Source organism: Pelodiscus sinensis, chromosome 10 (assembly GCF_052426305.1).
Source record: "Pelodiscus sinensis isolate ZL-2025 chromosome 10, ASM5242630v1, whole genome shotgun sequence".
NCBI classification, from domain to species: Eukaryota; Metazoa; Chordata; order Testudines; family Trionychidae; genus Pelodiscus; species Pelodiscus sinensis.
This window is the reverse complement of record NC_143061.1, coordinates 55,852,351-55,871,298: the sequence shown is the minus strand read 5'-3', so window position 1 is coordinate 55,871,298 and position 18,948 is coordinate 55,852,351. Positions and strand designations below refer to the sequence as shown.

At 42.4% G+C, this 18,948-nt stretch overlaps 1 protein-coding gene across 3 annotated transcripts in view; it reads left to right on the top strand.

The window, feature by feature from the left end:
• The window catches only part of PAK2 (p21 (RAC1) activated kinase 2), a 68,515-nt gene that overhangs the window by 24,325 nt on the left and 25,242 nt on the right, over positions 1 to 18,948 (top strand). For all 3 annotated transcript variants that reach the window (XM_075937204.2, XM_075937205.2, XM_089780948.1), the window contains exons 2-6: positions 10,913 to 11,120; positions 15,845 to 15,945; positions 16,591 to 16,741; positions 18,190 to 18,209; positions 18,777 to 18,884. In XM_075937204.2, the coding sequence (XP_075793319.1) occupies positions 10,937 to 11,120; positions 15,845 to 15,945; positions 16,591 to 16,741; positions 18,190 to 18,209; positions 18,777 to 18,884 (564 nt within the window). In that variant the 5' untranslated portion in view covers positions 10,913 to 10,936. The remainder of the gene's footprint in view (positions 1 to 10,912; positions 11,121 to 15,844; positions 15,946 to 16,590; positions 16,742 to 18,189; positions 18,210 to 18,776; positions 18,885 to 18,948) is intronic.

The following is an 18,948-nucleotide window of genomic DNA, read 5'->3' as shown; positions in this document are numbered from 1 at the left end:
TAACCGTGGACGTTAACCAACGAGCCCAGCTCATTGATTAACTCTGTACACGGTTACACTTTTACATTCATAAAAGGTGGCGTTAAAAATGTTTCCAGAATCGTGTCTGCATTTGGAAAGGTTGCCTGCAAACTGTCCTGTACAAATCTATGCAAATTACCTGGTGATATTGAAGCACAGAGCTCATCGTTTTTTATTAAAATAATGAAATGTTTCACTTCGTCTTCAAAAAGATGAATGTCTGTTCTCTTGGGAGAATTCATTTAATTTCTTACTGTCGTGCATATTTAAGTCAAAGAGCCTCCCCCCTCCTTTAAAAAAACACAACAATTTTGCTACTGTGTGCGCCATGTGCATCAATTGTTTTATTATTGCCCTGCCTGCATCTCAGGCTGAGGGAAATCAAAATCAGCCTGGCAGAGCAACATGCACGAGAACTGTCTCGGGACAGATGCGCAATTGATCAAAATCACATTGTCTGACTACTTCTTGGGGCCCAAAGCCTGTTACCATTGAAAAGGAACGGTTCGCTTTTGAGTTTACTGGGAACAGGCATGGTCATTTGGAGAGGAAAGAACAAAACCACTTGAGCAAGGGCTGTGTTTATACTACAGGTATCAAGGCTGCTGACTTACGGGGGAGAGTCTGCAGGCACAGGATGCAAGGGAGAACTCAGCAGTCAAGGATGCTAGAGGAGTCTCTGTACCACATGTAAATCTTCCCCTCCCCCATAGCCCACCCCTTTCTGCCTCTTCCCTTTGTGGGCCCAGTAGGAAGCCAGTCGCATCTCGACTAAAGACTAGATAATGGAGATTGAAGGTGAGTCCATGGTGCAGCAGGAATGAAATTTCCACTGCTGCCACCCTTGAAGTGTCAGAAGCAAGTGGGAGGTTTGGGATGAGGGCTCTCCTGGGCAGGCACTGAGTCACTGGCTAAGAGGAACCAGCATTCTTAGCAGCACCTGGACTTGAGGGATATTGGAGATGAGCCCCAAAAAGGGGCAGTCCCTGCCCATCCAGGCTGAACTGCCAAACCCTCCTCTCCACTACTGACCGTCCCACTCTGGTTGGCTATTCTTTTTGTTTCCTTGGGTTTCTCTGCCCCACCCCTTCCTTTTTTGTTCGAGGAAAAGTTGATTAAGTCAAGTGTAGACAGGGCAGGTGTTTTCCAGGGTCTATTGTGAGTAAGGATGTATAATCCTGTTTAAAATGTTAACCAGTTAAATTATATGTTTAACCAGTTAACTGGCCTGCTGCGTTTTGGTGGGTTCAGCCCAGCTGGAGCAGGCCCCCACCTGGGAGCTAGTTAACTGGTTACCCCAGTAAGTGTGCCAGTAAGACACTGTTAACCAAGTTACCCATTAACCGGTTATCCCTTTACATCCCTGATTGTGTCCGGTCATCTGAAGAAGTGGGCTGTGCCCACGAAATCTCATACCATCTACATGTTTTGTTAGTCTTTAAAGTGCTACCAGATGTTTGTTTTTCCTGTGAACTCAGCATTCCTTAACAGGCTCTTCAGCTTCACGATTGACTTGTCCCTTTCCCTCGTGCTGGCAAAATACCTTGTGGGCATGACTACAACAGCAAACAAATGAGGCCTTTGGGCCTTTGCTTTGCTGCTCTAGTGTGGGGTGCCCCTCCCATTGTTGGGAGCTGTGCCACAGCACCATTTGTTTCATGGTAAATCCGTCTGGTGGGGCATCTGTTTTCCTTTCCTGTGATCATCTCTGGAAAGGTGAGTTTATTTTACATCAGCAATGCTAATTGTTTTCTGATTGCTGAAATAAGAGCTTATTCTCACTGATTAGTTAGTGAAGACAAAATATTTTTGTACTAAAAAGGAAAGCTTACATACTTCTCAAACTTACTGCTGTCTGATAAAATATCTACTTTGTTTAGCCAAACTTCTGCTCAAACCATTTATTTTTTCAGTTAACTTTTCTGATCAATGATATGTGGTAAATAGAAACCTTTAAACATTAGTTTAATAGAATTGTTGAAAAACATAAATTAAAAAAGGACCTTAACAACTTTTTGCTTGTAATTTGAAAGCTTTAGTATTTCAAATTCTTACCTTCTCTGAAATTATTATACCTAAATACTTCCCCTCTCCACCACTGGCCATGTCCTTGGATGCTATACAACAGGATAAAACATAATGCATTATATTTTAAACCATAAACCCCACTAAAGTTCAAGCAGTCCAAAACAGTTGTCAGATTGGCCAATTTAACAAATGAGCAACATGGATTGCAGGGGAATGAGATAAATATAGCACTATGAACAGTTATTCTGAAAATACCTTGGGAAGAAAAAAATAGCTTTAAAAACTGCCTTTTAAAAGTGGGGAGGAACCAAATGAGATGTCTAGAGTGGAGAAAGTTCTATATCCTAGGATCTAGCTCAGTAACAAACATGTTTTGACAGCCCACTTTAGATGCAAAGGAGGAAACCATAAAAGGATAGCATGTGAGCTCAGGCTGCAATCTAGCCAGTCTCAAAAGATTCCAGGGCCAATGCAATTAAGAGCTATACCTAACAAGTTTCCCAGGGAACCACCCACTTCACATTCATGCAAAAGAGGAAAGTTCGTCAAGGTGAGAGTGTTCAGACTAGTTTGCTGCAACAGTACACTATTTGAGATCCTCCCTGATATCAGAGTAACACTTCTGAGAGTGCTGCCAAATTCTTCTCAGGCTTTTCTGTTTGCCTCTTCTGTGAACTGGTTTACACAACAGGTTCTCAGATCCCCTTCCTCTCTGAGAGAAAACGTCTAGTACAGTTCACTGTGCAGAAATGAAACGTATTTCTGCAAAGCTGACTGCTGCTGTGTTTCAGGGCAGGCAGAGGGGCAGAATTGATAGCCAGCTTTCTGATTAGTAGCTAGGTGTGGCTGGGCAACCCTGCCTCCATCCCACTCGCAGCAATGGACTCCCGCAAGGGGACGTCAGCCATGCTGGGAATCCAGGGTGGGGCTCCCGGGCACCTGTCCTTTTTCGCTTCTCGTGTCCGGCCTGACTCACCCAGCTCCCTGCCCGCCACAGGTTGGAGCGCTCTGGATTGGCAACTTTTTCTGAGTAAAACCACTCCAAGAAACGCACAACCTGAAGCTTCAAGCTAAATACCCAAAACACTGGTACACAATTTTCTTTTTAAACGTGCTCATTCAAAGTGCTGCCATGTGGGTTGAAATTGGGTAAATATTGCATTTTATTAATAGCAGAACTGACTTAAATGGGGCCTGTGTGTTGTTAGTCTTGCCTCAATCATATTCATGCCCATCAATGTGAAAAATCATTTGCATATATATTTGTATGTACGTGCAACCACACTTAAGTTGCGGCCGTCGGCATGTGCTGTGAGTATCGTTGTGGCCCCCGGGGCTTCCAAAGTTGAGTAGCCCTGCATTACTGCTTGCTTTGTCTCTGATGACTAATGTGAATGATTGATCTGTTTCCACTTACAACATCCCTTTACATATTTATACTAAGCTTTATCTCCTTTCAGTCATCTGTTCACCAGCCCTAAAGTGCCCACTTGTCTGAGATTTTGGGAAGCTAGTGAACAAGTCTAATGAACGTGAATGCAACTCACTGAAGTATCTTCAAGCCATTCGGATAAAAGTTACACAGAAATGTGGATTAGGATCCTGCTTCGCCAGTATTCAAGAATTACTTGCAAGTGTCAGACTTGCAGTTTTCATACTTCTTACAGTCATACCCATAAAACTAAGTTTCAACAGGGCAGCCAGTGTGAGGTGATGCAAGAACAGCTGTGTCAAGAGAAACACCTTTTCCCTTCTGTAGTGGTGAGGGGCAGGGGGAAGAGGAGCTAGCTGCAGGTCTTGCGTGCACGCTACTGTTTTCACTCCAGCCCTTGTACAGAGTGCCAGCCTCTCTGCAGTGGTTTCAAAAGCACTTCCTGCCTCTGTGCAAACTGTTTCCCTGAACATTGAATAGAGAAGGAGAGTCCACGCCCCAACCCGCGGCATGTAAACCTGAGTTAGTGTGACTGTTAACCATTAATAAAAATCCCTGAAGGGATCAGACTTTTACATGCATCATACAATGAGCTGTGTGGTGAGTGGAGCTAGTGGAACGTTTTTAAAAATAACAGGCTCAAAGTGGTTTCCATTTTGCAGGTTTAAAATGGACCCATTTTTGTTTAAACATTTTTGTAACTTTCAAAGGTTTTGATAAAAATTCATTTAATAAAATTAAACACTTGGGGGGGGGGGAGGGAAGTCATGTTCATAAAACTTGAGCTAGCATCACAAGAAGCTAACCCTGGGTAGTTAATTTCATACAGTGCACCATTCATTCTATCATTCCATTCTGCCTTGGTCACCTTCGCTGCTCTCTCTGCTGCTCCCCACCATGTTCTCAGGATCATTTTCTTCCTGAATGCTTCAGGTCCCTCATTCAAGGCCAGGGCTTGCGTGGTTTTAAGTACTCTGTTAAAAAACAAACAGCTGATCAGCCAGACCTCAGAAGTGGAGGTCTAAGGAATTTGCACAGTTGCTGTTCTGCCATTTTTAAAAGTGCTTTTTTTTCATGTTGAAATGGATGGCCTTGGGGATTTCCCAGTGCTCTAGTCTCCTAACCCAAGTAGCTGCTTTAGTCCCCAGCCCCGACACAAAAAAGAAACAAATAGTCTTGGCTAAATATTTTAATACAGTGTAAGGTAAGTTTGAGTTGGCTCAAGACTGTTCATACAGCTCAAAAAAATCTGAAGAATTTTAGGCTTGCACAAGAATAGTAGAAAAATGTTTTACATATGACTTTTAAATGATTTGATATTTCACTTGAATTACTCTTAATCCCACAAATATGATGTCATTAATTTATCTATATAACATCGTATCCAAACGTCCCAAAAGGAATAAAACAATAAACAATGTGCTCTGGGGAGCTAATAATCAAAACCACTCATGAACAAAACACAGGGCAATTGTTCACTGGCAGCGGGAGGTGAAGTGTAATTACAAGGAGTTCCAGAGAGAGGCATGTGGGCCCAAGAAATGTTCTAAACTTGGATCAAAAAATGGTTAATATAAAAGACAAAGCTGACACTTGTATTTCTGCTACTCTCTTTTAAAAACTAGTAGTTGCTGTCAGTGTTCTCTCTAATTTTTCAATCCATGTATAGAATACATTTTGTGCAACAAGGCATGTGCGGATGTACACCACCAGTAGAAACACATGCTGCCGATTGTGGGCTCTCTGCTAATCAGCTGGGTGGCATTTGAATCTCTCTTGGGTGGCCACCCAAGCACACAGCTTCCAGGGAACAATGGTTGCTGTTACATTTATTATTATTATTATTATTATTTATTATTATGTTAAAGACTCAGACTTTAAGACCAGAAGGCACCATCATGATGATCTAGTCCAGTGTTTCACAACCTTTTTTTTAATAAAGTACCTCTTAAAAAAAAAAAAAGTACTCCCAGTACCTACAGTTTTCAAATGTACACAGTTTTTTTTCCTACCATTGCAACACATTTGTTTAAACAATTGTAGCCGGGCGGGCAATGAAAATTTTGGGTGTAAACAGTACAAAAATAACACACAATGACAGATGGTACATACAACTCCTTTACAAAAAGGAATTTTGTTCCCTTCCCTCTGGCCTTTCTTTCTCTACCAGATAGAATATTTGAAGAAACCCCCCTGAAATAAATTGCTTTCAAAGCAAGTACGGGAGGAGCCTATCAAGGAGAAAATCAATAAGTGACCTCTTTGAAGCTTTGGTCACTGCTGTCAGTCACAGAGGTTATAGAATCATAGAATACTAGGACTGGAAGGGACCTCGAGAGGTCATCGAGTCCAGTCCCCTGCCCTCATGGCAGGACCAAGTACTGTCTAGACCATCCCTGATAGACATTTATCTAACCTACTCTTAAATATCTCCACAGATGGGGATTCCACAACCTCCCTGGGCAATTTATTCCAGTGTTTGACTACCCTGACAGGCAGGAACTTTTTCCTAATGTCCAACCTCAACCTCCCTTGCTGCAGTTTAAGCCCATTGCTTCTTGTCCTAGCCTGTGAGGCCAAGATGAACAAGTTTTCTCCCTCCTCCTTATGACACCCTGTTAGATACCTGAAAACTGATATCATGCCCCCCCTCAATCTTCTCTTTTCTAAACTAAACAAACCCAATTCTTTCAGTCTTTCTTCATAGGTCATGTTCTCTAAACCTTGAATCATTTTTGTTGCTCTAATCTGGACCCTCTCCAATTTCTCCACATCCTTCTTAAAATGCGGTTCCCAGAACCGGACACAATCCTCCAACTGAGGTCTAACTAGCGCAGAGTAGAGCGGAAGAATGACTTCTCGTGGTCTTGCTCACAACACACATGTTAATGCATCTCAGAATCATGTTTGCTTTTTTTGCAACAGCTGCCAGTGCTTCTCCAATCCTGGAGCAGAGAGGGAATATGGAGTTGTTGGGGTCTCTGCCTCTCTTGGAAGCTCTGCTTAGAGGGCTGTTGTCAATTTTGAATGAAACATCAAAAATGCAATTTTTTATGGAAAGGATTTTCAAGAAAAATCCCCTTTCCAGGAGAACTGAAACAAATTTTTGCCTTCCTGGCTGCTTGCCAGGATGGCTCTTGATGGTTTCACTCCCAGGCAAAACCTCAGAGCCACACTGGCGGTGGGGGCGATGACAGAGGGGACACAGAGGTAAAAGAATCAGGATCCAGGCCTCCCAGGAAAGATTTTTTGTCAGTTTACTTTGGGGGGGGAGGGGGAGAGAGGAGTGAAATTGACAAGTGCCTTGTTGGCAGGGAGCAGTCAGTTTTTCCAGCAGAAATTTCAGTTTATTGGCAAAGCTGAAAATTTTCCCTTACAAACTTTGGTTCTGCAAAAAAAGCAGTTGTCAGAAAATCATTCCAACAATAATTTTTCATTTAACTCTGTTTGGCATGTCTTCAGTTGTTGTTGACAATACTTTACCAATTAGGCCTGTGCAAATTGATGTATCACTTTTATTCTAACAACTTTGACACAGACATCTGTGAAGTGTTAAATTTTGTCTAAATAGGGGTTTAAAATAAAATCGGTATTCTGCTACATGGGTGTCCTCAAATCAGTAGCTCTAGGATTGCAAGTCCATATAGTCCCACCTCTACAGATACGCAATGGCCATGGAGTTATGTATTAACTAATCTCATCCCTTCTAGCTGTCTACGTCTCTCTAAGTTTTAGTGAGAGCCAGCCATACAGAACAGGCCTCTTGATTTCCACTTATGTAATTTATTTCCAGCACATAAGATCTGGCACTATCAAGAGGCCTCCATACAATTTTTAATCCTGCTCTGCCCTTCCCCTAAAATAGGGCTTCATGCTGTTCAAACATCTTCCATTTTGCTAGAACCGGTAGCTCCCATGAAAATATCTGTGTACACTCACCATCCCTGCCTGGAAATAATTAAATTTTGAATTTGTTGCCTCAGAATGTAGGTGTTTTGAAATAAGTCCTGCCTAAAGCCAGAAACATCTAAAGCATGGATAAAATCTACAAAAGTTTGGGCTTGAGAGAGTCACCTGAATCTGTATTCAGATATTGTAACCACATCTATTCCTCCCCTTGCCCCCATCCCGTTTAATCGGTTAACCGCTTAACATGTTTATCCAGTTAACTAGTTACTAGGGATGCAAAATCCCCTTTAGACATACAGCATTGGCATTTGTCCCACAGCAATTTGTCAATTGACGGACAACTAGCAACTGCCCAGCTTACCATAAAGCTGCTGGACTCTTGCATAGTACTACCTGGCATTATAAAGAGATTTTCAGAGAAGCTATATTACTTAGATGCTTATGGCAACCAGACTACATGAAATAAGAGTCTTTGAAGGGAGGCTCTACCCTGCTTTGTTGAGTAGTTAGGAACTGGCATCTTATACCACTCATGCATGAGCTGCTAGATGGTGGCAGTCGGTTTATAGTTTCTTTGCCAAGAACATGTCAATGTATGACAGTGCTGTACAGCTATGAAAATAAGATGCGTTGATGCACGTTTTACCCGGACTCCTTTCTGTTACATTCAAAATGTCTGACCTACTGGTGTGCCTAGGATCAGTCAAGTTCCCCGCCATTGTAGTAAAGTTTACTAACAGTTTGCTGAACTGGGTGAAGAGTAGTAGGACAACCTCTTTCCACGCTGTTTTGGAGAGGGAGAGGAGAGGTGTTTGATATGGTGTTCTTAATTCAGACAGAATACCAGGAATCATGAGGGGGAGCCATTTACAGGCAGTCCCCAACTTACGCGGATCCGACTTACCAACGGGGCTTTTCTCGCCCTGGAGCACGCGGGCGGCGGGACCGCCCAGAGCGCAGCGGTCCCGCCACCGCATCCTCCGGGGCGAGAAAAGCTGCTCCGGGTCTCCCTGGTGTGCTGGGGGGGACTCCCCAGCACAGCAGGGAGACCCGAGCAAAGCCACACAGGCGGCGGGACCCCGCTGCCCATGCGGCTTTGCTCCTTTGCCCCGGAGCAAAGCCGCAGAGGCGGGGGACCCTGCCGCCTGTGCGGCTTTGTTCCGGGGCAAAGGAGCAAAGCCGCACGGGCAGCGGGGTCCCGCTGCCTATGTGGCTTTGCTCGGGTCTCCCTGCTGTGCTGGGGGAGACTCCCCCAGCACAGCAGGGAGACAGGATCAAAGCCGCAAAGGCGGTGGGACCTCTGTGCCTCCGCGGCTTTGCTCGGATCTCCCTGGTCTGCTGGGGGGAGAGGGGGCGCAGCTAGTGCGCCCCCCCCTCAGCAGACCAGGCTTTTGTTGCGGGACGCCTGGGGTAGAGCAGCTGGGGTGCTGCCGGGTTGGTCCTGCGGGGACCTACCCGGCAGTGCCCCAGCTGTTCTGTCCCAGGAGTCCAGATTCAGCCGCTGTTGAAACTGATCAGCGGCTGATTCCAGGAAGCCTGGGGCAGAGCAACTCTGCCTAGGGCTTCCTGTAGTCAGCCGCTGATCAGTTTCAGCAGCGGCCGAATCTGGAGCCAGTTCCGACTTACATACAAATTCAACTTAAGAACAAACCTATAGTCCCTATCTTGTACGTAACCCGGGGACTGCCTGTACTTCTTTGCTATCTCCAGATGCAATTAGTAAGCATTTTTCTACACAGCTCATGATACTATCTATATTTGTGTTCTTCTATAAGGTGCCATGGGACTACTTGTTTTTAAATGTGCAAAATGTTTATTCACATACGTCAGATTCAGAGATTAACGAATTAGATTATCAAATCTCAATTATTTAAAAAAATCCATTTCAAACAACTTCTTAGTAATTGTGAATATACTTTTGCAAATTTTAGGCATTATTAAATTAGAATGTGTAATGTAACTCTGGGATGAGAGTGTGAAGATTTCTGAGCAGGAAAAATTGGATTGTCTGAGATGGGGGGGTCTTTGTTCATTTGCAGATTTTTTTCATCTTAAAGCATTAATGCTTTTTTTGTTTGTTGTAAATAAAATGTGTATGTTTTACATCAGTTCCAGCAATAAAGCCTTTTGGGATCCAGCTAGACAAAAGGCACTATACAAATGAAAGGTTATCATCACTACATGTAGAACTCCTATCATGCAAATATCCTGCTGAAGAATTAAAAAAAAAAATGGTTTCAGAATGCTCCCAAGTTTAGTATTTTCTTAACTGAGATATGTTTTGGTGTTGGTGTGCTTCAGTAATCATAGCTGCTCTTCAGTCTGAGTCAGTTACTTTGCTGAAAGAGCACCTTTCATTCAAGAATCTTAAAACTTTCCCAGAGGTAAAAAGATCCATTTGACAGACTGGGAAATGGAAACAGACTCCCAGTCCTGGAACTTGCTGGTTCCGGATACCATTTATTACTGATGAATATTAAGTCACTTCCGCTGCATCCGTCAGACAGCTGAAAGATTGTTTTTGAGTCCTTGCATGCTTTTGAGGTAGAGTTCTGTCATGTTGAGTGTCTTTTGCTGGAAGGGCACAGGGTATGTTTTCTGGCCAGGTTTTCTTCTTTCCTTTTCCATTTAATAGGAGAATTATGTTTTGTGAAGAATTTGTATTACAGGAAGAATATAAAAACTCCTTGCATTTGTAATTTGTGGCTGTTGGAATTATTGTAATTGGTCTTTTCCTTATCTGTCTTGTGTGATCTTGTTTAGTTTGACTCTTTGATTTGGTTTATTTCGGATCCTTGCAGTCTGAGGTACCTACCAAGAAGGGTGGTCTCTAGTCAGCACACATAAAAGTAGGTAATAGCAAATGTGGAGGGGCATTATTTTCACTAAATATCTACATTAACCCAAAAGTGCTTGTCACTGTGTGAGACCTAAATGCTGTCCCTATCACAAAGAACTTGGATTATAAATAGCTTTGACAGACTTATCTTTTTTTTTTTAAATTTCAACAGATGATGATGTTTGGTTTAAAGCATTTTTTATTTAAATTTTCACTGTTGCAGGAAATTTATGATTGGTTCAGACTATTATTTAACAGTAGATGCTGAGATACAGCAGGTTAAATCTTTACCAGTAATAGCTGAAGCACAAACGCCATATTTCAGAATACACAAAGTAAATACCGTTAAATCAAACTAAGTATTCAAGCATCACTTTTTCTTTGCGTATCTGTAATTTTTTATTGATGAAAATGTCAGTTTGTACAGTGAAATTGACATTTATGACATTTCCTGGTAAAAATAGCCTACCAAGCCTGTTTATAATAGGACAAGAAAAAACTTGGAGAGTTAGATGATCGGTGTTAGCTTAGTTAATATGCCAAGTACACGTTCCAATGGAAATGCATCCTTCTGCCTTTGTAGTGAACTTTGCTGGCATTTTGGAAGCAATCCGGCATTTGTTTCTAGTGCTGTGTTACCTTTGCCAGTCATGTTTATATTGGTTTCCTATTTTCCATTTCAGGGCTTTGTCTAGCCATTTAGAGCCATGTCTGATAACGGAGAACTGGAAGATAAGCCTCCAGCCCCTCCCGTCCGAATGAGCAGTACCATCTTCAGTTCAGGGGGCAAAGACCAGCTGTCTACCAACCACAGCTTGAAACCCCTGCCCTCTGTACCAGAAGAGAGAAAACCTAGGAACAAAATCATCTCCATCTTTTCTACTGAAAAAGGTAAGATACTTCAACGCTGTCAACAAAACTTTCCCTGACTACTGAATGTTTCCTTTTGGCCTTTTATTTGGTTGTAGGAGTGCTGTAAGCATTCAAGTCCATGATACGAAGATTAACATTTTTTAGGTGTCGTCATTTTAGTCTTTTCAGCTGCATATAGTACCTCATCTCAGGAGGTGCTGCTATTCAGGATGCCTGTTTTATTGGGTAAGAGGAAGCTTTCCATTGTAACTGTAGGTCCTTGAACATGGAACCTTGGTGGGAGAGAGGCTAAACCTAATTGACAAGGAGTCCTGTGGCACCTTATAGACGAACAGATTTATTGGAGCATAAGCTTTCGTGGGCAAAGACCCACTTCGTCAGATGCATGTCATGCTCCAATAACTCTGTTCGTCTATAAGGTGCCACAGGACTCCTTGTCGCTTTTGCAGATTCAGACCACCACAGCCACCCCTCTGATACTAAACCTAAATTAGTAGCTGGCAGAAAAAACCCCATCAAATGAAATTCCCTTCTACCATCTTAAATCATCCTTCATAAAAACTCTTCTACCTTCTGCTCCCCTTACTCTTCATAGTGTCTGCTTTTTGTCTCTTGTTCTACACTTGGGTTATAAGCCTTTTTTGTTATGTGCATGTCTAGGGCAGTGGGTTCCTGATCCTGGATCTCTTTCTGGAGTGTGCCATTGCAATATAAATAAAAAATAAACTCGTCTTCCCTCTCCCACATGCATACCCTTTATAGAATTATATTTGAGAGAGATCCTCCCAAAGTTTAATAGTTATATTTCCCTGCATTTCAGAACTGTAGCAATTTAATTTTATGATTTTATTTTTTTCCGACCAGAATATATATCAAGTGCATCCCATTGTACTATGTAATCGGTCTCTCTTTTGGATCTAATAAATTGTTAGACCTTTTAAAATGTAATTGATTTTTTTTTTTTGCACGAGTATTCTCCTTTGGAGACTATTACTATATTTGCTTAGCAGGTGTTTAAAAGTATTAAAGCGTGTATAAATGTATGAGAACTAGAAATTGTCGCTGTAGAAGAGCAAATATTTAGGCTTTAAACATAGAGCTATTTTAAACGTATTGGCATCAGAGTGGTTAGATTTTGTGGGCAATGGACTAGAGTAACATGTTACTATCTTACATTACTAGGAAACCACTTTTAGCCTCACTGTTTTTACTTCCTTTTAATATATTTGTTCCTAATGCTTCCAGGCTCTACTGTTCCCCACCCTGCTGCTGCTTATGACTGATGTACCCAGCAGGATTGTTTCAGCCATGCTGACACTGGTTTCATCACTTTGCTTTGAGAGACTTTGTTCCTCTAATTATTTATTAACCATATTAAGTCTTTCCCCTAATGCATTTCTTATTTCTCACTCCTCTGTCTGTCCCAGTAGCTGTCACTTCGACTATGCTTTCTTTACCTCTTAGAAGAATCATGCATATTCATAAGATGACTTCTGGTATTCTGCAGTTTCTGTACAATGGATAACAAGCATTGACTGGCTTAGCTGAAGTCACTTTTATTCTGGAATAGTGTCCAGATAAGTGAGTCATCCAGTGGCTGTGCTGGTCAGTTTCCCTGTGTAGATAAGCCCATCTGTTAGTGAGGGAAGTCTGAAGAGACAATTCTGTGACAAACTTCTGCTGCTGATCATGGGTGATGGATGGTGTGAGACCCCAAACCTCCGTGATGTGAAAGGAACAGACCTTCCAGCTACCCATTGGAAGATTAAGTTAGGTGAGGGAGAAGAGTGCACCCTGTATACTGCATAGGGAAGATGGGGGCATGGTGTTCACTTGAGATCACTTCCAACAAGACACATGCAACCTTCCAAAACTTTTAAGGAACGAGTCTTTTTTCATTGTGAGGGTTGATTCAGTGATTCTTGTCTGCTGCAGGCACTAGCTTCACCCACTGTCACTACAGAAACCAGTATTTACCATTATGATGACAGTAATAGCAGCGCATGCCAGGTACTCTTGTGAAGGGCACAACATAAACCTGAGTAGAATAGCCTCCTTCCTCATCTCAAGACTAGCAGCAAGGGCACTGCTGATAGGCTTCACTTAGGCCTACTCCGCACTACCCTTGGCCATTGGTCTAAGTGACACATCCTCAGCTACTCGAATAATGTAGCTGAAGTGGACATACGTAGGTGTACTCACTGCAGTGAAAACACCATGGTGAGTCAATGGCAGACACTATCCTGTCGACTGCCTATCCTCCTTGTTCTGGGGGAGTACTGGCGTTGATGAGAGAGCACTCAGTGGTCCATTTAACACCTCTGTGCTAGACTTGATAAATTAGCCACCTCTGGATCGATCACTGCTCTTCGATCCAGTAGGTAGTGTAGGCATGACCTGACTTATCTGCCATTTGTGCATATGCCTTCATGAGAATACTTGCAACCCTCCTCTTTCAAACAAGATTGTAAGGAAATACAGTGAGGGAAGGCCCTTGGTGTTTGGATTGGCATTGAATAGTGAAAGAGTCTCAGTACATTACAAAGTGTAATTGGACTAAAGCATCATTAAAGGTGGCGAATAAGAAGGGCCCTCCTATATAACTTCTTCACTGCAATCCTCTCCTGTCAGTTGGTGCCATGCACTAGCTGAGGTAAATCCCGAGCTATTGAGATCAGTTCGTGGAGAGCCGAGCCTTTGAGGTGCGTACAAAACAAATGAGGAGAACCAAGAGATTTTATAAAATGTCTGGTGCTTTGAGAAATGTGTAACAGATTAGGAACACTGACCCTATCCCACCTCAGTGAGGGACTGCGGATTTCAAGACCATCCAAATCAGTGTGAGGATTTAGAATTAGTTTTCTTTTAAAGAGTAAATGAGTCTCAACCTTAATTCCAGCACTCCACTAGAGCTGACACCTCTAGTGTGGTTCCAACAAAATAAGCATATATGCTGTGTTCACTCTGCCTGAGTGTTCTGCTCATGGCTTTTTTTAAATGATCATCCTTGGAATAAGTCAGGACAAGCACGTACTGTGTCATGTTTTCATGAGAGCCAAAACCAGCTATATAGCTTTTGTATGTAGTGTTAAAATCTTACAGTAGGAGAATAAGCATCTTACGCTTTGGCTCCAGACATTTGGTCTCACTGGTGTATATTTTAATGTATTTGTTTTCATGAATGGAATATTTATTAGTGACTGAATTAAGATTCCTTCAGTTAATCTGGGGCATTTTTAGTGCTTTTTTGATATTTTATAGCCAGAGGTTACAGTTTCCTCCAGGATTTTACATTTCTGCTGGTTTTGCTCCTCATTAACACCACCATGAGAGATCCCACATTTTAACCTCCATCTGAGCAGTGCTGTGTACGTGTCTCCCAGTGGAGCCTTATCAGCCAGGAGGGTAATTGGGAAATGGCCTGAGGTGCTCCCTTCTCCCCAGAGGCTGAGCACTGCTACGTCTGCAACCCTTGAAGCTACTGTTAGCTCTGAGAATAAGGGACAGTATCATAACTCTTGAACAAAAGAGTCACCCCGTACTGAGTGAAGTGACTCGCTTTTAAGTACAGAACTGGAGCACAACTATAATCAGAAGTTCAGAAATACTGTGGCCTCACAATGGCCTTAATGGAGCCTCAAGTACCTGCTGCCAACATATGACTCACTGATCGGCCTCTTGGCTCAGTTCTACTGCTTGAATTTGTTTAAAGTGTGTGTCTGACCTGTTATTCCTGTGGGCGGAGCAATGGGTCTTAGAATCTTTGCCCAGTGTACTAATACAGTGTTTATTGGATTGAAAGGAGAAGGGTTTACTGGTGTCACACATGCCTAGGGATTTTAACCCCCAAATTATGTTCTCTAGAAGTCATCAGGTGCTTCAGACCTGGAGTCTTCCTTAGGAACATAGTCATTTTCTTTCCGCATAGTTAGCAGCAAAAGGTTGGGCAAAGAGTGATGCATGAAGGCTTTCATATAAAGAGATAAGCAGGTTTTTCTAACCCTGTAGTTGAAGTATTTTTATAAATGCATTTGACCATCTATTTCATTTTGGCTCCCAGACCTATGCAGCCATATTAAAGATATCCTGTTTATAACAGCAATGTCTTCCCAAAGCATTGTTCAGCTCTAGGCAGGCCAAATGGCTTTATGGTTCTAAGTATAGTCTTTAATTCCCTCTTTCCTTTCCTGCTGGTGTGAGGGTCTGTGCAGTTGGAAATACAGTAAAAGCGAGTACTTAGAAACAAATCCTCAGATGACTGCATGTTTGAGTGAATATCCAACTGTGCAGTCCCAGTGGAGAAAGTAGTCTTTTTATTAACTATTGCTGGGCCCACTTTGCTCAAAAGTAGCACGTGCTTTTCCCCATATTTCTGCATCTCCTTAGGCTCATTACAGTCCAAGTTGAGGTGGTGCTACTTGAGTTGCTTATAACTTTTTTTTTCTGGTTTGAAATTTGACATAGTCCTCAGTCTTAAGGTGATTTTAAAACAAAGTATAATTTGAGCTGCAGTGTCTATTTTAAAACTCCATTGAAACGTATAGCATGTCACCTTCACCAAAAAGCTTATTTTGTTTGGAAACTTGTAAAGAAATGTTCGTGTTCTAATTTCAGAATAAATACAAAGGGTATATTAATTCTCAAAGCTTACCATTGTATAAGCAGGGACAATGGGGATCTTCTGTCTTGTGACCGAACCTCCTCGGAATTGTAAGTGGATGGTTTTCAATGTCTCCTTTTAGGAAGCAAGAAAAAGGAAAAGGAAAGGCCAGAAATATCTCCTCCATCAGACTTCGAACACACCATCCATGTTGGCTTTGATGCGGTGACTGGAGAGTTTACTGTAAGTACACCTGTCCCGAGCTGATTAGAAAGCCATAGGGTTCCTAACTGAAGTGTAGAGAATGTTTCACTTTGGAATAAAATTAAAATATCTCTCCTCATCTCCATCACAAATCGTTTACAATGCTTAGCACACGTGATTGGCCTCTGGTGGTGTTGCAGTATAAATGTTTACTAGTCACTAGACTCCTAATGCTTTGCTTTATGCCACATGGGAGAACCTTTAGTGAGAGTTTCTGGTAGCCTACAGGGTAACTGTAGAAATATGAAGTTCCCACTTGGGTTAGTTCACTTCCATTTACAGCAGATATGTACACAGAAAATCAGACTGTGCTGATGAATGGAGAACACTGATTTAATGTACCTGATCGGGGAGGAGATGTTTAGGACCAATGAGGCTGGGGGGATCCACAACTTCTTCCTACTGTGCCCCAGAAGGTCAGAAGAACTGATAGAGCCACTGAATTTTGTGCTGGCTTAGCTGAAGGCTTGGTTTATCTTGTGCCACATACACATGTTCAAGTCCGTAACTGAAGCCCTCCCCATAGCCACAGATGAACACTTACACGTGGAAAGAAAATCCATCCTGATTTTTTTTAAAAAACATCTTTAAAATAGCAGATATTAAGGTTGTCTCCTGTTCCAGGGAATGCCAGAGCAATGGGCTCGCTTACTACAGACCTCAAATATCACCAAGCTAGAGCAGAAGAAGAACCCTCAGGCTGTACTAGATGTGCTGAAATTCTATGACTCCAAAGACACAGCAAAGCAGAAGTATCTGAGCTTCTCTGCTGCAGGTGAGACACGAGTACATACGAGGCACTCTGAGGAAGGGGTTGGTTCTTACAGACTAGTCTGCTCTGCCCTGTATGCCATGACTTTGAATTGGGAAGTTAGGATCTAATGAGTGGAGGTGCCGCTAAAGCTTTGTCCAGTCAAACTCCTGTTTGAGATGTGTAAGAGAACAAGTGGAACAGGATAATTCAAAATGGCAGTACCAGTCAGCTAAATAATTAGTGACCTGTCTTTGTGAAACTAGAACTACAGGATTGTGATTAACTGGTTACACCGTGTAAGGATGGTCACTTGTCTTATTTCCAGGGACGGCATGCTTTTGGAGAAGTGCTGTGCAGTAACTTGCTTTGGCTCACCTTTCCCAAATGCTGAGACCAAAGTAGCTTGTCACTTCTGATGCAGGTTGTAGACAAGTGTGGGTGGGTGTCTGGCTGGGGAAACGGTTGTATTTTTCCAGTGTATGCAGTTCCTTTTGGCAGATTCTATCAGAAAGATTTCCTTTCTAAAAATAGCTTGGTGATAGGGATTTGTCACATCTCTGTATTATCAATTTGGTCATAATCTCTCTTGTACACACATCAAAACTAATACACAGTTTGACACCGTCTCCACCCAGGGGAGATCCAATCATGTAGCAAGTCAGGATTTGAGATTTTACTATGTCTGCATCTAAAGAGATGTTTCCCCTTTCATCAGCCACGAAAATTCATCTGTTTGGAAGTAGGGATGTAAGTGACTAGGTGAGTGGTTGACTACTTGCTTCCCCACCTCCCGTGATGCTTCTGTATCAGAGGCAGCAGGGGTGGAGGGGAGCAGGAGCTGGTACTGCGGGGAGCTGGCTTATAAGCTGGTTCCCCTAGCACCGTCTCCACAGTATGCAGCAGGGCGGCAGGGGAAGCAGAACCACAGCAGCCTCGGACCTGGCGCAAGCCAGGACTGTTCAGTCTTGGCTTGTGCCAGCTCTGCTCCAGCAGCTATCCCTGCTGCGGCTCTGCATTTTTAAATGGAATAAGAGCCCAGCAACTCTTACTGCATTTAAAATGCAGAGCTGCAGCAGTCCCAGAGCTGGTGCAAGCCGAGATTGCTCAGTTCCAGTTTGTGCCGGCTCTGGGAGCTATCCCCACTGTGGCTCTGCAGTTTCAGTGTAGTCGGAGCCAGGCTGCCTGTGCACCTGGCTCCTGCTACTTTTATACTGCAGAGCCGAAGCAGGCGTAGCTCCTGGAGCTGGTGTGAACCGGGACAGAGGGCCTCCCCTTATTGACTAATTGTGTAATCGATACAAATTATATCGACTACACGATTAGCCAGTTACCTGCTTCTTAACAGCCATAGTTGGATATTCTGTCCATATTCTTGATGTGCTGCTCATGCTTTCTGTAAAATCCACTTTATTATTACTGCTTATTCCACTAATCGTATATATTCGCCTTCTTCTCTTTTTGCTGTTTAGAAAAAGATGGACCAGCAACAGTAAGTGTATTTATTATTGCTTGTGCCTTTCCAGGCCTGCTCCATTTCAGTTCTTCTCAATTAAATTGAATCTCATATTATATACTTCATAATAAAATTAGTAATATGTTATTGAATTGTATTTAAACATTTCCCACAGGAAACAAATTGCCCAGTAGGTGGTTTAGTTTTAAGGATGTTTTATCAAGTCTTTTGTCTGCTAAAAGCTTTCCATGTCTGTCTGTCTATTTAAAGAATGGTGAGGAATACTTAACATGTGCTTCTAGCACTTGGACTAGTGGAAGAGATAATTTAAATATTAAGATATTTCTTATTTGATAAAAGTATTGTTAAAATCATGAATACATCCTATATCAATGAAATATAGTAAACTAAATATTGTAATAAAATGTACTGAAACTCTTGTGTCTCAGCATGGTCTCAATTGCTAAGAATTCCTGGATCCCCATTTGAAAAGTCCCTTCATAAGCTGTTTATGCTTTTGGGAAAAACAACAACTTTGCTTCTAACCTATCTGTATTTTATTTCTCCTTTCTTCCATCCAATAACAATGCAATGCATACATAGCCCAATGCGAAAGGGTCAGAGCCCTCAGCAGCAGTAGCCGATGATGAGGACGACGATGAAGAGGCTCCTCCTCCAGTTATTGCCCCTCGACCGGATCACACAAAATCAGTGAGTGTGGTGTTTAAACTTTACTCTGGTATTTTTGCTTTTTTAAATTATTTTCTTTTCTGTG